At 36.1% G+C, this 17,978-nt stretch overlaps 3 protein-coding genes across 4 annotated transcripts in view; 2 read left to right on the top strand and 1 right to left on the bottom strand.

Moving 5' to 3' along the window:
• Nucleotides 1-374: 374 nt before the first annotated feature.
• The window catches only part of LOC148952624 (major facilitator superfamily domain-containing protein 6-A-like), a 747,865-nt gene continuing 730,261 nt past the window's right edge, over nucleotides 375-17,978 (top strand). For both annotated transcript variants that reach the window (XM_089089986.1, XM_089089985.1), the window contains exon 1: nucleotides 375-495. The gene's annotated coding sequence lies outside the window, so the exon portion shown is untranslated. The remainder of the gene's footprint in view (nucleotides 496-17,978) is intronic.
• Nucleotides 6,295-7,461, top strand: LOC148952629 (uncharacterized). Its single transcript, XM_089089242.1, has one exon. It carries the CDS (start codon nucleotides 6,295-6,297, stop codon nucleotides 7,459-7,461), a length of 1,167 nt encoding a protein of 388 aa, XP_088945368.1.
• Nucleotides 15,674-16,798, bottom strand: LOC148952628 (uncharacterized). The gene has a single exon (XM_089089241.1). The coding sequence runs from the start codon at nucleotides 16,796-16,798 to the stop codon at nucleotides 15,674-15,676; it is 1,125 nt and encodes a 374-aa protein (XP_088945367.1).

Here is a 17,978-nt window from a genome sequence, read left to right as displayed (position 1 = left end):
TAAAAACAAAATATGAAGTCCCTGTGTCCCCTAGCGCTCCAAAAGTTTCAGCTCGATTTCCATCTTCGGTCGTAAGATTTAACATATATGCAATTTTAATAACCTGTATGTATAGTTTCTTTTGGTTTACTTCTGGCTTTCCCTCCAAATAAGCTAGTGGATATTTGAAAAGCCAGAATTTAAATCCTGGAATCACCAACTCCACGCCCGGACATAAAATGTAATCAGGATGTTTAGCCCTATTTGGAAGACAAATTATCTTGGACAGGAACTATGAACGTCATCAATTTTTCCAAAAAGCTTAAGGCGTTATTAGCAGACACTTTTAGAACGATTTACTACACAGCTCACTGAAAACATGCCAACCAAATCTTCAAGCTGATGTAGAAGCTTTAAGCCCACATACCCAGTTCTGCCATTTTGGAATACTAGTAAATCAAGGAACTTTCTTTGCCGTCTGTGTTGCGTATCCTGAATTTGGATATAGGATTTCAGGTACATCTAGCTTAAACTCAGGTATATGTGTTGTATGTTTAAAAGGGGTTATACATCTGGTGTACATACAAAAAGTAGGTCGTCCCCGCATCGGGTTGGAAGAGGGTATAAGGAAAGATTTATATGACTTTTTAATTTTATTAAAGAGGGCAGAGCGTGAATCTTCAGACAGATTGGGGTGGGGAGGAGCATACGGAACTTTCATTTCCTTGGGCGGCTTCAAGGACAAGGACAGATGAAAAAAGAATATGATAATTTTAACTGGTTAGGGATAAATTTCGAAGCCATATACATCTTAAGAAATAAGATGACTTCTGGGTTTCAGTTTCTGATGAAAGGTTCATCAGCAGTTATGCGGAGTTAATGGTAGCCAGATTAAAAAAATTGGTACAAAATTAAAAAAAATAGCTAAAAACATATGACATCAGACAGCTTAAGTAGGTCTAGCTTTCTTTTGAAGGCGTGGTTTTCTTTGAGAACGAACAAACTGTTAATCCCTAGTTTTTAAGGAATAAAAGCGCTGTCGAATTTTCCTAATTAACTTCGACTAAATGTTTTCGTGATTCAACGTGACACTACTGACTTAAAAGTGTAACTACCGTAAAATTTTATAATTTTCAAACAACCATATAAAAAACTATAGAAAATAGTGGTTTCAGGTATGAATGTGTCTAAGGTAGGTCCAATAGGGAAAAATATTATCATTCTGATGTTTTGGAAAATCGTGATGAAAATAGGCAAATTTAAACACGGTTTGTGTTAAAAATCCACACTTACAGGCCATTTATGCGTATTATTTTATAACTTCAAAGTGACTAAAAATTTTCCCAAAGAATGCCAGCGGTATTTTTTTAAACTTAAAAAAAAAATGACTAAACAAACTATAGCTTCAAAGAAAAGCTCCATCTGCTTAAGCCGTTTAATGCAATGTTTTTTTAGATTATTTTTGCCGATTTTCACCCAGTTTTATTTCCTTTTTATAGTCTGGCATCTATTAGCCCCACATAACTTCATATGAATCTGGCATTAAAAGCAGGAATTTATGTTTTTAGTATTTTTTAAAGATGTATGGTTCTGACTTTTCTCCTTGACCAATTAAAATAATCAGATCAGATATTTACAAGTAATTTACGCGTATTATTTCAAAATTTGAAACTGACTAAATAATTGCAAAAAAAGTCAGCGGCTTTTTGTAAAACTTCTAACAGACGACTAGAACAAAATATGAAGTTTCTTTTTCTTTCGGTTCTTTGCTTTTGTTAATTTTTCTGTTCGTTTTTTTCGTTAATTGAATTTCTAATATTTGAGTGGTTTGAAATAAATATGTTGAGCAAGGCTTGATACCGACTAAGAATTTCATCAAAGAATTTGGACTTTCCTCTAAGTTTTAAAAAGCCTTTAAAATGAGATAGAAATTTTCTTTTTCTTATCTTAATTTTATTTCCTAGTATAATTATTTCCATTGAATTTTTAGTGTTTGAGTAGTTATTGTAGACGTGTTGAGTGAATGTAATTGCATAGTCCACTCAAGAGCCCTTGCTGGCAGGCGAAATATGTTCAGTTTCTGTGTATTAGTTGTGTATTAGTTCTTTCTAAAGTTGTTCAAGACGATTATAGTTTCACTAATTAAAAGAGTTTGGATATTGCCCCCTTTTTGAACTGTAAATAAAAACCAAAACCCTACTGCGTCATTGGCGCTTCACTGAAAACGAATTATATTATACATATTTTCTTTTCCAGTTCTTACAGCATTGAAAATAAAATTAAATTACAGTGAAATAAATTCTTGAACTTATGGATCTTTCAACAATTAATATCATTATATATATCAAATATTCAATTTGATGTTGTTTATGCTTCCAAGACTGTTCAAGACGCAAATAGTTTTCAGTAAAGAACCAATGACACAGTAGGTTTTAGACTTTTATAGTGAGAGGAGCAGACGATACCCAAACTCTTGTTTGTAGTGATTTTTGTTCGTTTGAAGCTTGATTTGCATATTCAATTTAAGTTTCACTTGTTTTAAGATTTATTTATTCATTTACATTAATATCTATTGTATATTTGTTTCTATTATTTGTTTATTTAATTTCTGTTCGTTTTAAGTTTCATTTATATTTCAATAGTAAAATATTTTTTCGTTTTAAGCTTGATTTTCCTATTCAATCTAATCATTATTCACTTTGAGATCTATTTATTCATTTATATTATTACTTGTTGTATGTTTTTGCTATGATTGTTTCTTTAATTTCTGTTCGTTTTGGGTTTCATTTATCCTTTAATAGCAATTTCTGGTCGCTTTGAGTTTGAACTTTAAAAAAGGTATTTGTATCTGCTAAGCTTAAGTTTAAAATGGCCTTTACTTTTCTTTGAAAAACCTATTTTTCGGAAAGTTTTTTTTTAAATTAATTTTAATAAAGGTCTTTCCGTCTCTCTCAAAAGTTAACTGTGTGACCAATTTTTTGTTCATTTTTTTTTCTAAATAGTTTGAACAGTATTAATTTCTGCAATACTGACAAAGCTTCTTTTTCTTCTTTTTATTTCCTTTTATTCTTTTCACTTTTCTTTCTTTTTTTTACCTTCCTTAGCTGAGTTGTCAGTGTTTGAATAGTTTGGCATTCTAAGGAACTGTAATTAATTAGCCCATTTAACCTTGAAAGCTATATTACCCTTCCTGGGAGGCAAATTGTGAATAATATTTATTTTATTAATGATCTATCCCTCTCCCTCTCTAAAAAGTTTACTTCAAAATTTTGTCATCACTTGCTTTGCCCAAGATTTAACACTTAATCTTACTCGTAAATAATTTCTGAGACCACACTGGCTAATCATGATAAACAAAAAATCGCGAAGAAAGGAAGAAAACGAGGACAACTAACAGCCAGTGAAAAAACTTTTTTTTCACTGGCTGTTAATTGTCCTCGTTTTCTTCCTTTCTTCGCGATTTTTTGTTTATTAATCTTACTCCCCTTTTCACAATAAAAATAGCTCATATTCACCATAGAATTAGATGAAAATACACGTTAAATATGAGATCAGTAAAACCCCAAACAAGGTGAACTATACAGGAATTATAGAAATCGTGACCCTCACTTACTTTACCCAAGATAGTTCGAACACTATTAATTGCAGTAATATTAGTAATATTCAGGAGCGTAAATTGCTATGGGGCAGGGGGGCAGTTGCCCCCCCAGACCTAGGTTTGCCCCCCCCCCCCCCGACCTGATTTTGCCCCCCCATATTTTTTTAGATTATACCCTTATTTATCCTTCATCCGAATAAAAAATACAAATTTTATCGAATACAAAATCTTATACGAAATGACGCGTAGCCCGGAGCCTCGTCTTTTCTCTAGCATTGTCAAGTAAAGATAGTATTGAATGAATTCATTTGTTGAATAAGTGTGCGATGAGTCAGAGAAAAATAATCGATATTTTTAAACCTAGTCAACCGGCTAAAAAAGCTAAGTTGGTGGATAGTGTAGCAGCAACAGAAGCTGGCCCAAGTGAGGCTTGTAATTTTGCCATTTATGGTCTGACTAACATAAACATATAGCCTTTGCTTCATGCAGTAAATTCAATGCGAACTAAAGTTTAGCCTACAGACGTAAGATCTTAATATCGCGCTACAACTTTGTATTAATTTATAAATCGCAAATTTTGTGGGGAAAATCATATAACCGAGCATATAACAAACAATTATAAATATATAGGTGTCATTCAAGGAGGGGGGGGGGACAGGCTAGGACTTCAGAGATGACTCTTGGGACTACAGCCTGATTTATCAGACATAATTTATGGCAAAGAGTTTTGGAAGAGCTTAAGGGACCATAAGAGCATTAAATGCTTTCCTAAGTCCCAGCCACTTTAGATAGGTAGCTGATAACCATTATTTATACCTCTTATTATGTTCTCACGCTAGAAACTGGGTATGACACAAAAAGGGACTGACAAAAAGCTAAAATAGATTTGAATTGACGGTTTTAGTATAAATAAAAATTGCTGCTTCGTGACAAAATTCTACTTTTTAAATTTAAATCGGCTGTTATTGCGAGGCATTCGCTTCACGTCAGCGTGCTTCATCCAAAACAAAATTTACGACTTGCCCTCCTAGATTTTGCTGATAAGCTAGGTAAGTACGAGAATCTTGTTGTATTGATTTGCTAAGTTTCTTATTCGGATTATGTTATCGTTTAATTTACGAAATTCTACTCGTAGTTAAACTGACAAAAAACGATATATATGTTTTAACCCTTTTAAATTTCAGTTGACTAGCTTATACTATTTTACCGAATTCTAAAATCTGAGAATTTGAGCATTTGGAGGCGCTTAAACATGCAGAAGATGCTAGAGCGTATTAAATGATCAGTCGAAAGATATTTGTATGCTATCGTCAATTTTGGCGGAAATAAAGCTATTATTATAAATGAGAGAAAAAGCATCCTATTTAATAGACAACCCCATTATTAATCATGAAATAACAAAAACGAAAACTATTAAGGGCAAAATTCCAATACGTAACACTAAACGGTAGCAGAAAAGCTAATTAGAAGCTAGGAGCAGGGGCGTCACTATCACTTTTTTTTTAGGGGGGGGGGCGAGCACGACGAAAGTTTTCCAACAAAACCAAAACTGTACCAACGGAAAAAAGGTTTAGAGTGGCGAAAGTTTCTGTATAAATGGAAGTAAATGGCTTGAAAACAGTATTTTTTGCTGCGGAGCGTTGGAAATTCTAGAAATATTTACTAAGAAAGTCTATTATTCCTTATGTCTCCTAGACACCTATTTAAGGGAACAACTCTTTCAGAGCTATCGGCCTCTAAATAAAGTTAAAACGTTTAAAAGCGAAAGCACTGGATTTTATTCTAGTGTGGAAGTGTAGCCGATGCATCAGATACGATATTGAGAGGCAATCTTGACATCTCCCACCATAAAAGGGAGGCACCCAACCAGCCAAAGCTAGCCGACTACCCCAAAACAAACGGTCGCCGTTTTTCTGCTAAAGCCTATGAGAAAAAACCATGGGTAGAATACTCTATTAAAGAAGACGCCATTTACTGCTTTTGCTGTCGGCACAATTCCTTAACAAGAAATCATGGAAATACTTCTGATAATGTAGTGTTTGTCGACAAAGGAATGAATAACTGGAAAAATCTATTCGAAAGGATTGAAAAACACGAGGCTTCAGAAGCTCATAACGAAGCAAATCGCAGCTGGACCAAATATAAAGCAATTGAGTGTGGCACATCTGAGTCAATAGCTACAACTCTCTATTCAAATCGGAAGGAAGCCATAGAGGAAAATCGCCTGCATATAGTCACACTTGCGAAAGTGGCATGTGCCCTAGCACGCCAAGGGCTCCCATTTCGAGGTCATGATTAACACGACGACTCACACAATCGAGGTAATTTTATAGAAATACTAGAAATAATGACAGAGGGAAACCCGTATCTTCAGAAAAAATTAACTCGTCGGTATGAAGCTATTTGAGTCCCGACTACCAAAATAGTCTTATAAGCGCATACTGGCTGACCTCTTGCAAGAACAATCAAGTTGCTCTATTAAGAAATATTGGGCAATCTGCGCAGATGAAACGAAAGATCTGTCGAAAAAAGAGCAGCTTGGTTTAATTATTCGGTTTATTGATAGTAATGCTATCATCCGCAAGGAGACATTCGGAAGTACACATCCTGAACAATTAGATGCTGCATCCCTTGCTAATGCAATCAAGGATCTTGTTGAAAAGCACGAACTGGATTGGAACACCTGTGTTGCTCAATCCTATGATGGTGCGAGCGTCATGAGCGGCGCATGTACTGGTGTTCAGGCTATTCTTAAAGGATTTGCACTACAAGCTAGGTATATTCATTGTCACGCCCATCGCCTAAATCTTGTGCTTGTGCAGTCAATAGCTTCTTGTCCAGTGGTTAGAAACTTCTTTTCTTGCATTCAGGCATTATATGTGTTTCTCAGCCGAAGTGCGCCACGTCACGAACTTTTCCTTCGAACCCAAAAAGAACGCGGAGAAAAAAAGATTGAGCTCGAGCGGCTAGCCGACACTCGATGGTGCTATTGGTTTTCCTCAATTCAGAAGATCCGGACACGTTTAGGTGCTATTTTCGAAACATTAAGGGTTATATTGGATGAAGCCAATTCAACAGAGTACCGTTCTGAAGCTTCTGGGTTGCTGGCAACAATTGATGCCAAATTCTTGCTCATTCTTGAAATAATGAGCAGTATCCTCGGTTCGGTAGATATTGCATCCAGACAGCTCCAGTCCAAGAGCCTCGTTCTTTCAGGTGTAAATTCTCGGCTTCAAGCAGTTCAACAACAGTTTCTAGAGCTCCGATCTGAAGAGCGTTGGTTTAAAATGGTCGAAGCAACGAAAAGCTTATGCAAGCAGCACTCAATCCAAATAGAGAAGCCTAGACGCTTGGTTGCTATAAGCAGACGCCTTCTCGATTTTTACGTCGAAACCACTGTCGGTGCCAGAGCAAGAAATAAAACAGAAGAGGATCGTGACATTTTTCAAACTTATAGGTCGGCCATTTTATACTTCATAGTCGACCGAGTAACTTCGGAGCTGAGACATAGGTTTGATGAAAACTCCTCAGTAATCCAAGTCTTAGAAGCGTTTGAGCAAAGTTCACCGAAGTTCCTGGATGAACGTCTAGTACAAGACTTTGTACGTGACTTTCCTACATTATTAGTAAATGAGTTGAAGTTTGAGTCGGAGATAGCCTTGGCAAAATCTTATTTACAAAGGATGAAACCAGAATGCCCATCAAAAGCTCTTGCCTACCTCTACATGAACAAAGACGCCTTTGCTGTCATCTTGGAAGCTTTCGAAATTGCTTGGACGCTTCCCGTTTCAACTGCCTCTAACGATAGATTTTTTCAATGCTTAAGAGGGTTAAGACATATCTCAGAACAACCAAGACTGATGAGTGACTTAGCGATTTGTTAGTTATAACAACACAGCCGGAAAAAGCGAAAAAGACTGATTATAACATTGCCGTCGACAAGTTTGCTTCCCTGAAGCAACTACGTTTCCCATTAGAATAGTGGCTCTCTCTGGATACTTCAGTCGTGATGCAAACAAATTTATGATTTATTTGCTTAATTTTGTTTATATACTTGAATTTTTGTATATCTAATTGTGTTCTAAACTTTGTTATCCAAAGAATTTTAAGTTGGCTACCGCTTAATTTGGCTCGATTTCCCCCTCCCTTGGATTTTTGCTAATTCAACCCACTTGAGGCAGCCTATTGAGACATGGAATTTGCCCCTTCCCAGGTTTTTTTTTTCATTTCCGCCAGTGCGCTTCGCGCTAAAAAACCTTAGTCTAGGCCTTCACTCAATTCAATTCTTAACAAAACAAAATGACATATCCTAATTATAAATTTTCGTTTTCGGCTTAGATCCTTCACAGCACAATATATGTTTTTAAGTAATTTGCTTCCCTAAAAAGGAGTCTAAGAGGTCCAATATAAGGGATAATACAGTTTTTAATAATATTTCAAAAATATCCTTTTGAAGGATATTTCGCGGCAGGAAATGCTCTTTCCAAGCCGTCCACTCGCTCTGAATTAGAAACTTTCACCAATTCAAACTTTTTTTCTTTTTTTTTTTACTTTTTTTTTAACAGAATATAATCAGCATAGTTTTGTACTTTCCTCACAAAGTAAAAGTGAAAATTTACAAATTTTCTTCCGTGAGGTGGCAAAAATCTTGCCCCCCCCAGAATTTTTCTGAATTTACGCCACTGGTAATATTAGTAAAACTAGCATTAAATGATAAAACCTGCCAAAATTAAAAAATACTGTCAAAAACTGCAAAATTTTACCTTCCGGTGGTTATCTAACACTAATTATGCTGTGAATGCAACACCTGGGTTTCGTCCTGTTTTTTTTTCCTAGTCTGCCGATTTCTGATTATTGCTGGAAAGTAAGAGTCTAAGGTAAAGGTGTGAAAGTAAGGGTGTAAGGGTCTAAGCTCTGCAATTTTTACGAAAAAATAGACCTGAGGCCGGATTGATGAATAAGAAATTTTGAGAAGCTGCTTCGAATTCTTTCCTTTATGGCCCGGGGCCAGAAAGGCTTGATTTTGCTATTAATAGAGCCAGAGTTTACAGTGTGTGAGCTGAAGTATTGTCCGTGTCGGAGAGAACTATCTAAAGTTCTACACTTAAGTATTCGTTCCATTGAGCCTTGTTTCTTCTTTCGTCTGGAAAGTTCCGTTCTATCAGGCAAGCAGGCAGGCATCAATTTCAAGTCGAAGCTGGACTGAAGTCAAAAGTCTTATGATTTGCAACGGTTTCCTGGCCCTTTGATCCTTTATTAAAAGTGTTTTTTTTTAAAGCTTTAACAAAATTAAATATTTCCCTTTGCATCTTTCTAAGTAGTGATGATAGGAGGTTGGTCTATGGCGATAAATCAACTCTTGAACCAAGACAGATAGTTTTTTTTACGCTGATCAATAATCCTTGGTGAGTTGACAATTTCGGGGTTGTAGGACATTGGAGTTTTAAGAAATGGGAATGACTTGTGAGTAACGATTAGCTTTTATGCTTTGATCATCTTTGCGACGAGGGATTGGTGCCTTTTGCTAGTTGGCGTACCTATCATTTACTGCAGATACATTATGGGGGTATGAAACATTGGTTTCATGTCCATTAAGAGAGGGACTTGCGAGTAAGAATAGGTCATTAGAACAAAATTATATTCTTCGCTATAAGGGAGGGGGAGCATTAACGAGGAGTCGGCTGTCAGACCTCGGCTCTCTTGAGAGATTAGGTGCTACTTATTTTTACTGACTGGTGCACCTTTCTTTTATTTTAGCAGCGTCTATCTTTAATACATACAATGAAAAATCAACGATTATATTTATAGCACCAATTAGGCTCAACAAGATTATATCTGAGTTTTTAGCTCTTTCATGAGAATAATTTAAAAAAAAAACGAAAAAGAAGTTTTTCAAAGAAAAGTAAAGGCCATTCTAAACTTAAGATCAGCAGATGCTCAAATCAAAATTAAAACTCAAAATTACCAGAAACTACTATTGAGATATGAGATATATGAGATGAGATATACATTTATTAGAAAAGAAAACAAACACTATTCGCCTTTCGCCTGCCAAGAAAGGCAATAAGCTTGAAAGGGCAAGCGAGGTTATCACTCTCAGCTAATTAAAACAACATTCATACCTTTCTACTCAACACACAAGAAACTTATCTGATGAAGTAATAAAGGAAAAAAGAGAGAAATAGGAAAAGACAAGAAGTAGATAGAAAAAAAGCAAAAAAAAAAAAAAAATAGCAAAGTAAATCGGGGAAATATCTTAAATAGAATGACAGCCTGGAGTGGGCTTAACACCAAATTCCCTCACGAGATAAAGGAAACTTCTTTGCCCGTGACTTGAAAGCCGGAAGACTAGGCGCATTTTTCACACACTCGGGCAATATAGTCCAAACATGGGGACCATAATGGCGAATCACAAAAGATGCCCGAGTGGTGCTCCTAAACTCATGAGTTAAGTCATCAGCTTTTCTTGAATTATGATCATGAAGGTCTCTATTAAAAGTAAAAATATTTTCAAAAGCAGGGGTGAGCAGCTGATTCAAATATTTATACGAGAAAATCGCGACTTGGTAATCTCGAATTTGGGATACATCCATTAACTTATTCTTTTTAAAATGCTCATGAGCAGGAACCCCGTCAGAATCATCAAATTCAGATAATAATTTTACAGCTCTATTCTGAAGTTTTTGTACTCTTTTGAAACATGTTACAAAATTACTTGCCCATATAGAGCATCCGTAGCTAATATATGGGTAAAATATAGAAAAATAAATCATTTTCAGGATCTTTTTTGGGACTAGATTTTTAATTCTTCGCATCATCCCAAGGCCTCTGCTTAATTTTTCAGCTATTGCACTTGAATGGTTTTTTCACGACAGGTTTTCATCAATTAAAAACCCCAAATACTTCGTTGTTGCCACTCTCTTTATCAAATTTTCTTGAACCGTGATATAGTCATTTCTAGCACTAGACGAAAGTCTAGAAACTATCATGAAAAAGGTTTTAGAAAAGTTTAGAGTTAACATATTTTGCTGAGAAAAAGTTAGAAATTCAGAAACTGCATTATGAATTTTACTATATAAAACATCAAGTGAAGGCGCTGCCAGAAAGAGCAAAGTGTAATCTGCAAACAGGATGACACCAGCCTCTGAAAGGTAGTGTTTCACTTGATCAATGAAAATAATGAAAAGTAGAGGTCCTAAGATTGACCTTTGTGGGAACCCGAACTCTATTTTCTTTTTTGAAGATAAGAATGACCCATTCTGGATTATCTGATACCGACTGTCTAAATACGACGAAAACCACTCCAGACTTGAACCCTTCACCCCAAAAGAACAAATGAAACCGAAAACGAAAAGAAATTAAGTAAACAATTAGATACTAATGCAAATGAATAAATAAATTTTAAAATGAGTGAAACGTGAATTGAATATGCAAATCAAGCTTAAAACGAACAAAAATCACTACAAACAAGAGTTTTGGTATCGCCTCCTTCTCTCCTTGTAAAAATATAAAACCTACTGCGTGATTGGCGCTTTACTGAAAACGAATTATATTAAAAGTATTTTCTTTTGTACATAAGATTGAAAATAAATATTAAAATTACAGTAAAATTTTGAACTGATGAGCTTTCAGCAATTAATATCATTATACATCAATTATTCAGTTTAATTTATTACTTCTTTTCAAGATTGTTCAAGACAAATATACTTTCTCTACAAACAAGAGCTTGAATACTGCCCCCTTCCTTAACTGTAAAAACCTAAAGCCTACTGCGTCATTGGCGCTTCCCTTAAAACGAAGTATCTTAGCAATATCCCCTTTTCCAGTTATTACAGCATTTAAAATGAAAATAAAATTACGCTGAAATAAAATCTTGAACTGACGGATCTTTCAACAATTAATATCATTATAAATCAAATATTTAATTTGATTTTTTTTATTCTTTCCAAGACTGTTCAAGACACGTACAGTTTTCAGTAAAGGTTTTAGACTTTTAAAGTGAGAGAAGGAGGCGATGCTCAAACTCCTCTTTGTAGTGATTTTTGCTCGTCTCAAACTTGATTTGCATATTCAATTTAAGTTTCACTCGTTTTAAGGTTTATTTATTCATTTACATTAGTATCTGTTTATTTGCATGGATTGTTTATTTAATTTCTTTTCGTTTTAAGTTTCATTTATACAGCAATAAAAAAGTTTTCCTCGTTTTGAGGTTGATTTGAATATTCAATTTAAGCGTTACTATCTTTAAGATTTATCTCAAAATTTTTATCGGATGATTGGGGAAAAAAGGGTGTGGTGGGGGAGGGGGCTAATTGCCCTTCAATATCTTCTGTCTCTTTAAAAGTGAACTAGAACTTCCATTTTCAATCAAAGGAATTATCTCTGAAGTTTATACCTGCATCCGTTCTATAAGAACCTTATATAATCCCAGGGCATAACCTACAACGCCTGTCCCTGGACTCTGGCGGGTTGTGTCGACCCTTGAGTTTTAAAATCTAATGTTTGAACTATTTTTAAATAAATGGCTACCTGAAAATTTTTATCGGATACATTTAGAAAAAAAGGGGTGTGGGGGAAAGTTTCCTTCTGATCTCTGTTGAGTTTTAAAAAGTGAATTAGAACTTCCAATTTCCAATCAAATGAGCCTTCTCTGAAGTTTATACGAGCATCCCTTCCATGAAAGCTATAGAAGCCCCCAGGCATAACTTACAGCGACTACTCCGGGCCCTGAAGGATTATGTCAACCCCGGAGATTTTGTTTAGATCTTTGAACCATTTAAAAAAAAACATTTAAAAAAAGGCAAGACAGATAGTCCAAGTAATTGAGAAGCAAATGCTTAAATGGCTGAGGCACGGGTAAATGACAGGAGTATGCATGACTCTCCACGCAGGAGTATGGCGTGGAGGGGGGTGGCTAGTTGCCCTCTGAACTCTTTTGAATCTTAAACAGTGAACTAGAACTTTCAATTTCCAATCAAATGAGCCCTCTCTGTAGCTTATACGAGCATCCCTTTCATAAGAACCATATACGCCTCCAGGACAACACTTACAACACCTACTAATTTTTGAACTATTTTAAAAAAAGATGTTTATCTCAAAATTTGTAGCGGATGGGTTTGGGGAAAAAAGAGCGTGGGGGGATAGAAGCTAGTTGCCCTCCGATCTCTTGATTCTTAAAAAGTGAACTACAACTTTCAATTTCAATCAAATGAGCCCTCTATGAAGTTTATACGAGGATCCCTTTCATAAGAACCATACATGCCCTGAGGGCATAACTTGGAACGCCTGCACCCGTTCCCTGAGGGGTTGTATCGAAACCGGAGTTTTTCTTTATCCGACCTTTGAATTATTTTTAACAAAATGGCTATCTCAAAATTTTCATCAGATGGATTTGAAAACAAGTGTGAGAGGGTGAGGGGGGCTAGTTGCACTCGGATCTCTTTTAGCTCTTAAAAAGTGGACTCAAAATTTCAGTTTACAATTAAATAAGCCCTCTCTGAAGCTTAAAATAGCATCCCTTTCATAAGAACCATATATGCCCCCGCAGCACAACTTACAACCCCAGCCTCTGGACCCGGGGGGGGGGGGCGTGTCGACACCGGAGTTTTCATTATTTGATGTTTAAACTATTTTTAACAAAATGGGATCTTAAACTTTTTATCGGATACATTTGGGAAAAAAGGGAGTGGGGGGCTTTCAAATCAAATGAACCCTCTATCAAGTTCATACGAGCATACCTTCCATAAGGAAGATATATACCCTCAGAGCATAATTTAAAACGCCTGCCTCCGGACTTTGGGGATTGTGTCGATACCGGAGTTTTGTTATATGATCTTTGAACTATTTTTAACAAAATGGCTATCACAAAATTTTTATCGGACGCATTTGGGAAAAAAGAGAGGGGAGGGGGCTAGTCGCAGTCCGATCACTTTTGACTCTTAAAAAATTACAATTACAACTTTCAATATTCAATCAAATGAGCCCTCTATGAAGTTTATACGACCATCCCTTCCATAAGAACTTTATTTGCCCCTAGGGTTTAAATTGCACCGCCTGCCCCCGGGCCCTGGGGGGGGGGGATATCGAAATCGGAGTTTTGTTGTCTGACTTTTGAATTATTTTTAACAAAATGACTATCTCAAAATTTTAATCTGATGCAATTGGAGAAAAAGGGTTTGAGAGGGGGGGGGGCTAATTGCCCACCGATCTCTTTTGAATCTAAAAAGGGAACTAGAACTTTTAATTTTCGATCAAATGAGCCCTCTTTGGAATTTTTACGAGCATCCCTTCTAAAAGAACCATATTTCCCCCAGAAAATAATTTATAACGCTTGTCCCTGGTCCCTGGGGGCTTTTGTTGACCACAGAGTTTTCTTATAGATAGATAGATCGTGTATTTCAAAAGCCCAAGAGCCATATACACACAAAAATTTATGAAAAATAAAGAAGTCATAATAGAATAAATTACCAAACACACATTAACATGATACATAGCGAAAAATACCTCATATTAAATAACTGAGAATATAGGTTTAATTCCATATAATTAATAATAATTAATTGTAAAAACTTTTCCTTCTTTCTAATCCCTTCTCTATGTACGCACCAATACGAAATATTGTGGTTGGATTACTACTTTGCAAAATTTTAGGAAGCAGCAAAACAATCCCATGTAAGTAATTTTCCCTTAAATCAGAGAGCACCGGGCACTTTCGGAGAAAATGGTCCAAATCTTCTTCCTCGTCCCTACAAAGAGGACACACATACCGACCATCAGGATGTACTATCCTCCTGTCGAACACCATTTGCCTGCTCTGGATTGGAAGGCAATTCGCCCTAAGCTGAATCCATCGACATAAAATCATAGCCGGTAAATTGAATTTAAAATAAATTTCCTCTCCAAAACTAGGTTTAACCTGATTATAATGATTCAATGTAGCAGAATTTAAAACCAGCCCTTGCCAATACTGAATTTCTTGACCCTGTAAGATAAATCGTACCTGGCTTACTAAATTTTTTGGTAGATCACGGGAACCAAGACCGTCATTCCATTTTTTTCAGATTATACGATACTGGACAACTGCAAATTATTTCATTTAACTCCATAATTATACCATGTATATCTTTTCCATCTTCTTCTAACGTTTTCAACTTATTTGTTACATGCAACTTCATAAGCTCACTTTTAAATGTTTCAAAATCATTATCAGTTAAATCATATATAATTCAATTTCCTAAGCCCTCTAATATTAGCTCCCCATTACATAAATTTCCAACTCGGGAAACATCATCCTGAAACTTCCCAGTCTTTAATACAAGCTTAATAGCTCTATGATCTGATCCAACTAAATGTAGTACATCAAAATCAATCCATTCATGTGCAAATTTCGTATTAATCAGCGCAGAATCTACAACACTTGGAGTTGGGCCCGAAAGGCAAGTAAACTCGCCCAGACCCTTATCATTTCCAAACCTTCCATTCGCGATGATCAGACCATTTTCCCCGCAAAGTGCCAGGAGCTTTCTTCCCCAAACATTAATTTTTCTTTTTTCATCCTGATTACTTCGCAGTATTGTACAACAAATTGGGACCAAATCTCCTAAATCTGGGATTAATAAATCTGGAACCTCAACACCAGTATAAGCATTAAAATCCCCTATCAAAACGCACTCAAAATCACTATAACTTTCTTGTATTAGCAACAGTTCATCATCTAAAATTTCCCAAGTATTTTCTCGACTATACAAACTATTTTGTGCAGGGATATACACAACGCCCAAAATTAATCTCTTCCCACATTTAAAACAAATACGCAGCCAAAGTAAATTTTCTACTATTAACTCTTTCATAACCATCAATAGCTGATGATTTAATCAAAACCAAAATACCACCATAATGTCTATTATTTTTTGCTGGTTTACGCACAACCTGTTCAACCAAATACCCTGGGAGAGGTGATATAGGAGAATAATCGTTCCATGTTTCAATAAAGGAAATCACATCAAACGAAAATAATTCATCATATAAATGAGGCAACTCATCACGTAGTCCTTGTATGTTCTATGACACTAAACTCAGTATATGGCTCTTTATTTCCTATGCATCTATGCTTTCTATCAGTGCATTAAGATCACTAGCCACTTCTTCGCGTTTCTCGTTCCTGGCCTCTGTCGGGGGAAAGGCAAAACGGTAATACTCACGACTGCGACTATTAATATCTGTTAGCACTCGCTGTCTATTATCAAGAAAAACACGGGAAAAACGACTGCGAGGTCTTCTGTTAAGTCCATTTCTTGGAGAATGGTTTCCTCTGGGTGCCACGTTACGAGTGCCTGGTTGATGTAGGTCATTAGGGCTAATAATAGCACTAGCAGGTCTTTTAGTTGCCGATACTGCCTGAGAATAGGCTGTTGATGGTATGACTGTCTCGGCATCACTATCACTGGCATCACTATCTAGCCCCATCGGGATAACAGTAGGGTAATTTGGGAGCCTAGCACTAGGAGGTGGACCAAGATTTTTAACTGGGACCAAGTTACTTTTAACCTCAATCACAGCCTTTCCATCGTACCTAAATAGTCTACCTTGGATAAACAGCTTGTCACCTCGTAGCTTTGCATCATGGTCGTCGTTCTGTGCAAGATTCTTAATTTCCATTAAGTGTTTACGGGCTTCTCTTTGTTTAGCCGCGTAATCTGGGGCCACCGATAGACCTACCTTTCTCAATAAGGAACTATTTCTTAAGATGTATTCTCTGATTTCGACCGAGTTTAGCTTCACTACTATTGGCCCTGATTTCAATATAAAAATGTCACGTACATCACCCCGACTTATTTTGGGATATGGCATAGCACGGTTTAATAAATCCATAATTTCTTTCTTCACAGTATAGTTGCCAAGGTGTTGCGGAGTATAATTATAAATAATCAAATTTGTTCTTTTCTGCTCTGCTTCGAGCTGGTTGGCTTGTTCATATGTGATTACTAGGTCTGATCTTACATTTTCCAGCTCTTTTTTAATTTCTTCATTTGTCTTAGCATTGCTAGATAGCTGTATACTAATGTTATTCTTCTGTAATTTTAAGGCAGCAATGCTATCCGAAAGTCCCGGAATTGCATTAATTTTCTCCGAAAGCGCTGGTAATAAATCCAATTTGAAATTTATTTCTCGGAAAGACTGGGCATTTTGCATTTTCTCCGCCTCTATTATTTGGTTTGTCATTTTCACACTTTGGATCTTATCGATGTACAAATGTAGTCCTTAATTTGATTTAGTATCGTAACAAAGCAATACGCTATTTTTCTTGTCTTGAAAAAAGATAATCGCAATTTTGGCACAAAGCCACACACAGGTAAAAATTGGTTACGCAAGCTGTCCAGATTTAATCCTGTATTTTATCCGATTGAATTGCTCTTAACTCTCTGAACTCTGAATCAATACTGATATTTGAACTATTCAAATATATGATATTTGAACTATTTTTAACAAAATGGCACCTTAAAATTTTTATCGGATGTATTCTGGGAAAAAGAGCATGGGGGGGGGGCGGCCAAGTTGCCCTCCGATCACTTTTGACTCTTAAAAAGTGCACTAGAAAAGGCGATTTCCTATTTAATGAGCCCCCTTTGAAGTTTATACGACGACCCTTTCTATATGAAGTGCCTCTGGGAAAACAGATGGACTATGGGGGGAGGCTAGCTGCCCTCCGATCACCTTTGACTCTTAAAAAGTGAATTAAAACTTTGATTTTCCAATCAAATGAGCCCTCTATGAAGTTTATGAGACCATCCCTTCCATAAGAACCATATATATCCGTTTTAATAATTTAAAACGCCTGCCACCGGGCCCTGGGGGGCTGTGTCGACACTGGAGTATCTGTTATCTGAAATTCAAACTATTTTTAACAAAATATATATCTCAAATTTTTATCTGATAAATTTGGGGAAAAAGGGCAGAGAGAAGGCTAGCTGCCCTCCGATCACTTTTTGTTTATAAAAATTAAACTATAACTTTCAATTTCCAATAAAACGAGCAAAACTTAGGGGAAAGTTCTACCAAATCATATTATTGAGTTAGGAATAAAGTGGATGCACCATTTGATGCCTTTTTTTATGCTGATTACGAATATAATAATCATTTCTATCGGAAATAAATTTCAGCCCCTCCCCCTATATTTGTCAACTCAGGGTTAGGTTAGGTTAGGTATATATAGGGGGGTGGGGCTGAAATTCATTCCTGATAGAAATGATTATTATATTCCTAATCAGCATAAAAAAAGGCATCGAATGGTGTATTCACTTTATTCCTAACTCAATAATATGATTTGGTAGAACTTTACCAAACTTTGAAGTCTATACGAGCTTCCCTTCGATAAGAACATTACATGTCCGCAGGGAAAAAC

The sequence above is a fragment of the Artemia sp. Qi Xiang Cuo genome, chromosome 5 (genome assembly GCF_049724085.1).
Source record: "Artemia sp. Qi Xiang Cuo chromosome 5, ASM4972408v1, whole genome shotgun sequence".
In the NCBI taxonomy this organism is placed as follows: domain Eukaryota; kingdom Metazoa; phylum Arthropoda; class Branchiopoda; order Anostraca; family Artemiidae; genus Artemia; species Artemia sp. Qi Xiang Cuo.
The sequence above is the reverse complement of the archived record's forward strand: the minus strand, read 5'-3'. Positions and strand labels throughout refer to the sequence as shown.

Bases quoted from the DNA above. Each gene is read 5' to 3' on its own strand.
- LOC148952628 (XM_089089241.1), bottom strand. From the start codon at position 16,798: ATGACAAACCAAATAATAGAGGCGGAGAAAATGCAAAATGCCCAGTCT.
- LOC148952629 (XM_089089242.1), top strand. From the start codon at position 6,295: ATGAGCGGCGCATGTACTGGTGTTCAGGCTATTCTTAAAGGATTTGCA.